Source organism: Myotis myotis, unplaced genomic scaffold (assembly GCF_014108235.1).
Source record: "Myotis myotis isolate mMyoMyo1 unplaced genomic scaffold, mMyoMyo1.p scaffold_m19_p_4, whole genome shotgun sequence".
In the NCBI taxonomy this organism is placed as follows: domain Eukaryota; kingdom Metazoa; phylum Chordata; class Mammalia; order Chiroptera; family Vespertilionidae; genus Myotis; species Myotis myotis.
In genome coordinates, this window is record NW_023416346.1 from 18,431,618 (window position 1) to 18,438,585 (window position 6,968).

The window sequence follows — 6,968 nt, forward strand, 5'->3', positions numbered from 1 at the left end:
CCAGAATCAATAAAAGCTTGGTGAGGCCTGAGCACGGGAGGAAGTCCTTCCCCTTGAGTTGGACTTGCCACCTGGTCCCCCAATATTTCAAATTATCTCTTGTCTTTTCATATTCATTTGTGTGCGGCTCTGCTTCCAGTTCCTGAAACCTGACCCATGCGGGACGTGGGAAGGAAACGCACAACATCCCTGCTCGCCTGCCTGATCACCCCTAACCCCTCTGTCTGCTGGCCTGATCACCCCTAACTGCTCCCCGGCTTGCCTTATCATTCCTAACTGTTCCTTTGCCTACCTGATTGCCCCTAACTGCCTTTGTCTCAGCCCTGCACCTAGGACCTGGGCTTCCCTCCCTCTGGCCAGTTGCAGCCCCCTGGGACCTGGGCCGGCTTGGCCTGGGCAGGCCACAGGCACCCGGGACCCCCAACGGCTCAGCCTGGGCCAGCCGCAGGAACCCAGGACCATGGGCAGCTTCGTCCAGGACCGCAGGCAGCTTCTCCCAGGCAGCTACAGCTGCAGGTGCCTGGGACTGTGGGTGGCTTCGCCCGGGGCTGGCTTTGTCAGGAAGGACATCCAGAAGACATCCGGTCTAATTAGCATATTGCCCTTTTAGTAGTATAGATTGCAAATGAAAATAACCACCAAATTAGAAATCTGTATTTAGTTAACATGTCCTTAAAAAGTAAAGATCAATTAAGAGCATATGCACACTAAAAAACTGAGAGGATTCAGATAAAAGAAAAAAGGGAGCTTTTCCAGAAAATAAAAATCATCTCAGTCAGAAATAAAAACATTGATTAAAACCTTACAAGCAATGGAAAATGCATGTAAATCTAAGTAAATATTGACAATATAAAACAATAAATTCCTGTGGATTTATAAAAGAGAAAGAATAAAAACTCATGAAAATAAAAGCACAAATGATGGAAAGGGATAAATTGTATGAAATGTTCACAGCAACATTATAATAACAAAAAAAGAGAGAAAAACCAAATCTCTAAAAACAAGAGAATGGATACCTAAATTATATTGAGGTCATCTAATAACCCAACATGTGAGAAAATACACATGTACAACTTTACATAACAGCATAACTAAATCATCCTATCTAATAAAAGAGTAATATGCAAATTAACCATCATTCCACGACAAAGATGGCGGCACCCATAGCGGCTGGGCAGGACCCTGGCAGCATCAACCTGGCAAGGTAAGCCCAGCAGGTAAGGAGGGCCACAGGCAGCACCCAGCAGGGCCTACTGGGCGGTGGCGGCAGCAACCCGCAGGCAGCACCCAGCAGGGCCTGTTTGCCCATCCCTGTGGTGTGGAGCAGGCAGGCCCCACAGAGAGCAGAGAACCACAGGGAGTGAGCCCAAGCCAGAAGTAGCACATTCGCTGAGGGCTTCCGAATTGGAGAGGGTGCAGGTCAGCCTGAGGGACCTCCCCGCCCACCCTCCCTCCCCCATACATGAATTTTGTGCACCGGGCCTCTAGTAGAAGCATAAGGTTGACAGGAAAAAGCAAAATGATGACCTCACTATAACTTCATTTTTATAAAGACTAAAAATGGAACTGTTTAATGATGTATATATAGTGACTAAAAGTATTTTTAAAAAGCAAGGGACACATGGGTTATTTCCATATCTTGCCTATTGTATGTAATGCTGCAATAAACATAGAGATACATGTACCCTTTCAAATTATTGTTTTGGGCTTCTTCAGATAGATGAGTAAATTTTAAAAGTTTTGGTACAAATATACAATGGAATATTACTCAGGCATATAAAATAATGAAATCCTACCATTTACAACAACATGGATGGATCTAGAGGGTATTGTGCTAAATGAGATAAATCATACAGAGAAAGACAAATACTATAGGATTTCACTTATATGTGGCATCTAAAGAAGAAAATAAAGGAATGAACAAAATTGACAGTTATAGACACAGGGAACAGTTTGATGGTTGCCAGAGGGGAGGAATGTTAGGGAACTAGGTGGAAAACGTGTAGAGATTTAGAAATACAAATTGATAATTACAAAATAATCATGGGGATATAAAATACACCATAGGGAATAAAATGAATAATATTGTAATAACTGTTATTTTTTAAAATATATATTTTTATTGACTTCAGAGAGGAAGGGAAAGGGAGAGAAAGAAACATCAATGAGGAGAGAGAATCATTGATTGGCTGCCTCCTGCATCCCCCCCGCTAGGGATTGAGCCCACAACCTGGGCATATGTCCTTGACCAGAACTGAACACAGGACCCTTCAGTCCGCAGATCTACCCTCTATCCACTGAGGCAAACGGCTAGGGATATAATAACTTTGTATGGTGCCAGATGGGTTCTTGAAATATTGGTGGGACTAGTTTGTGAAGTATATGATTGTGTAACCACTATGTATACACCTGAAACTTCTACAAAATAATATTGAATGTCAACTGTAATTGAAAGGTAAAATTTAAAAAATAAATAAAATGATTGATTCAAAAAAAGCAAGGGAAGGATACAAATAAATTTGGGGGCCTGTTTAACACTTTGGGTGAGGCAATGGCATAGCACAGATGAGAGGAAAACAAAGGTAGTTGCAATGTTACTGGGAATCTTTTAATTACTAAATTAGTCGGTAAGTTCATAAGTGTTCATATTATTGTTAGGCTTCCTATGTACATAAGTGTTATTCTTTGGTATGCACCACTTTTCTTTTAGATGGTGGAAACAAATATTTACTAAAAACAGTACTCAAATTTTGGGAAACATTTAAAAACTTAGATTTGTAAAATAATGCTTCTGTTTCAAACACCAGCCCTTAAGAAGACAACACAATTTGAATGCTACCACACACTTTTTGTATGTTTGACCACATAACTTGTGTTCCCCATAATAAAAACAAATAACAATTTTATTCAAGTTTAACAAACTTGATGAAATGAAAATGTGTACTATTTGAAGAATCATAGCATTTTTCTAAGTACCTAAGTTTTGATGATCTTGCATTAAAGGTAAAAAGGAAGAGGTTATGTATTTCATAATAATCATTATATATTTCTGTTTTTTTTCAATAAGCACAATTTTGATTCAAAGACATGGGAGCTGCAATATTTTTTGAAAAGGAAGTGAAACACAAATTTCAGGGGATGAGGGGTAAAAAGCATCAGATAAAATAGCTTCAAAAGTAAAGAAAAGCACCCTGGCATGGTGGCTCAGTTGACTGGAACTACTTCTTGTACACCAAAAGATTGCATGTTCAATTCCCTGTTAGGGCACATATCTAGTTTGCAGGTTCATTCCCTGCTTAGGGGTGTACAGGAGGCAACCAATGGATTTTTCTCTCTCACATAGATGTTTTTCTCTCTCGCTCTCCTGCTCTCTCTAAAATAAATTTAAGAAATACATACCTTTAGGTGAGGATTTTTTCTTTAAGTTCAGGAAATTTAAAATTAAATACAAAGTAAATAATATAAATAAATATAAATCAACATAAAATAAAAATAACCATAAATAAAAATTAAACTATACATAAGAAAAGAAAAAAAATAAAATAGAAATTTTTAGTGTTTCAACAAATAAGTTTCATTCCTTTAGAATCTTACAGCAAGTAATTCAGAAATTTCAATCAATACATTTATTTTTGTCTCATTATACTGTTCTTGGGCTATTACTGTACTTGTTTCTTGTCATAATCCTTTATTAATCTTTTAATATGAGCCAGCTTTTTATAAAGATACTGATATCTATATCTTTCTGCAAAATAATTGGGATGAATCTGTCTCATTTTATGATATTCTAGTGACATTTTTTTAGTAATTTTATCATATTCTTTTGAGTCTGGAGGAAGGTGCTTCCTTTTTGAATCTAGGTTAGTAAATATGCTAGATACAGTCTGCATCTTGTCATACAAGGCCCTATACTCATCATATTCTGCTTTAAATTCCTGTTTATAATGCTGACGTTGCTCAGAGGAAACTATAGTGACGTAGTTAGTCAAATAGTCCTGTAGCCCAGATGCTGAACAAGTGTTCCCAGAGTCAGTGCTAACCTGTTCAACTTCTTCACAGGATTCTGGATTTGCACCTTCACTTTGCCTTTCAGAATCTGTCTTCTGTTTCTCCATCACCTCAGTATGATACTCTTGGCTATTTACTTTGCGCTCCGTAATTTTATATTGAAACTTATTGGACATCAAATGTTTATTTTCCATGAGGTTCCGAAACTCTATTTGAGTTGGAATAGGGGCTAATGTTTTCAAAGAAGTATGTTTATCACACCGATTTTTGCAGATCCTGTTTTTACTAAAGCTGACAACATATGGATCTTGACTCTTCTGATCTTCTGCAGTATTGCAGGAATTGCTGTTGGAATGCACAGGCTGAGAAGAATTTGAAATAGGAAACTGGATTACAGATAGTGCTGAAAGAATGGGATTGGTAGTAGCTTCAGAGGGTGTTGGGAGATCCACAGCAGATCCTTTACTGCTGTTATTCAAATAACCATTAGATGATGACTGTATTGCAGTTTTCATGTGAGCTATTCTAACTTTTTTTTTCCTAAGAGGATCAATAACAGCTGAATTGTAAAATTGTTCCTGAGAAGATGATGTTTCATCTGTACTAGAACTTATAGAAGAATCTGGGTAATTGGTGCCTGTGACATTCTGAAATAGACCTACTTTTTTGGAAAGCACCAACTCTAATGACTTCCTTTCTATTTCATTGTACCCAGGCCAGTCTCTTTGGAGCTCTTTAAATATATTATCCTTTAAGGTGTATGAAAAATCCTGTGTATTCAGATTGGCTACTTGGTGCAGAATTTTTCCAAGGGAGTTACTGTCCCTTTTTTGGATGCCATCTTTCTGAAGTCGAAGAAGGAGTTCAGGTTTCTTGTAGTCTTTCAATGCCAATAAGTGAATAACCCTGTCCCTAAATGGCCGCAGATAGACACTGTTGGTAACCCGTGATTTTCTAATTGTATATGCAGGGTTAAGGGGACTTGTTCTTTTTCTCTCAGTCGTTGGATCTGAAATCATTTGTGGTATTTTTCGAACTGGTTTTCTTTTCCCTACATGTGGTCTAATTTTTATCAATTTCTTGCAAAATTCTTCCTCTTTCTGGCCCCTTCTTACTTGTGTCATTGGATAGGAGTTGGCTGTTCTACACACTATTTCATCTGGCATCAATTGCATGCAACTGAGCTCTGAAGGACTATAGCTTGAGTCAGTTTGTTGGTTATGGTCTTCCCGGTTTTTGTCATTCATATTTGAAAACTGAAAATTAAACTTGTATACATCAGTGGGTGAATTATTTGGGGGGATATTGGTAAGTCCCTGGAGTCCTTGGGACTGAAGAGAAACTTGAAGGGGTACTGTGTTGTCATGGTTCTGATAATAGTCAATTGTCTGTATTGCAGACCTGGTAAGCTGCATGTGCTGCACAGTGACATTATCTAGCCTTGGCTCTAAACTGTCTACCTTCTCCACTGACACCTCTCCTTCCCGATATACTGCTTCTTGCATTGCTCTGATTCCAGAGGCTTCCATATAGTCAGATCTGTAAAGATCAAAGTTAAACAGTAAAAAAAAAAATTAGAAAACAATGACTCTCCTTGGCAAAAATTGTATCTCATATTTCTACTTGTAACACTATAATCCTTAAATATTTTTTTTTCCCAATGGAGCAAAGGAAAAAATATTTGCTTGATACAGAAACTGGGAGCTAAAGTATGTTGTAAGATCTAATCACTTTTCATTGTTTTTCCTTTCACATTTTTAGTTTCTCTTCAGGAAGAACTGTTAACTCTAAGTGGAAAGTGCTAAACTATTCCCTGAGTTCAGTGCATAAACGTCATCTCTTTGTAGATCCAACATCAAGTAAAGGTATTTCTTGACGGGATTAACAGGTGTCACATGCTTATGGAAACTAGAGGAGAAGGCTTCCAGGTAACATAATTAGCACTAAGTCCTCCTTATATTTATGCTGATATGCAAGTAAGCTCTTGAGTCCTTCTTAGGATTAGAGCCTGGCCTATCAACAGGGGCTTTCATTTGGTAGCTGAACATATACTTTTGTAGTAATAGTGGGTAAAAGCCAACATCTTAGAGATGCTCATTTTTCTTTCTCAACGTTTTAACCATCACCAATGAGTGGAAGGAATTTTCATCTTCTTAGCTAGCCACTTACATCTATTATTCTGCTGCTTTGCACTCCTCCTTCAGCAGAAACTCAGCAAATCACAGATTTTTTAGGTAAAATTGCCCATGCTGAAAGAAATCTTGCAGCTAGGCATGCTAGTGGTGTCTTTAAGGGTTACATTGATTTGTTTACTATTCTCTGAATATGCTCCCAGTCTTGCTCCTGTGTCAGCCTTTCCTTCATATTCCGTTTGCCCACAAATGTACTTCCCCTAGATCTTTGCTTGTATTGTTCCTTTGCTTTATTTAGAGAGCCCTTGCATGACTATTCTGTATAAAAAGTGACCTATTCATACAGCTACTCCAGTGCTCTCCTTCCACTATATTATTTTACTTTTCTTTATAGAATATTTACTAGCTGAATTTATATTACATATATTCATTTGTTTAATGTAAGTCACCCTCACCAGAATATTAGCTTAATTTGGGCTTGGGTTTTGCCACAGTCTTTGGCACTACTATACCTCTAGTGCTTAGAACAGTGCCTGGCAGACATAGTAAGCACTCAATACATATTTACTGAACAAATGAATACATCAATGCTCTCTACTTTTAAATCTCACTTGTGTTGGGTTCAGCCAGTTACATTTCAACTCAACCTTAGAAACCCAGGTCAAATGTCAAATCATCTACACTAATAAAAGAGAAACATGCAAATTGGTGTCACTCTGCTACACCACAAGCCACGCCTACCAGCCAATCAGGAGTTAGTATGAAAATTAACACAACCAAGATGGCGGCAGCCACAGAGCTGTAGTGAGCAGAAGGCTTGGGTTGCCC

General features: G+C 38.2%; 1 protein-coding gene across 1 annotated transcript; it reads right to left on the reverse strand.

Annotated features, from left to right (window-relative positions):
• Positions 1-3,659: 3,659 nt before the first annotated feature.
• Positions 3,660-5,537, reverse strand: LOC118654358 (RNA polymerase II elongation factor ELL2-like). Its single transcript, XM_036305686.1, has one exon. The coding sequence runs from the start codon at positions 5,535-5,537 to the stop codon at positions 3,660-3,662; it is 1,878 nt and encodes a 625-aa protein (XP_036161579.1).
• Between the last annotated feature and the right edge of the window lie 1,431 nt (positions 5,538-6,968).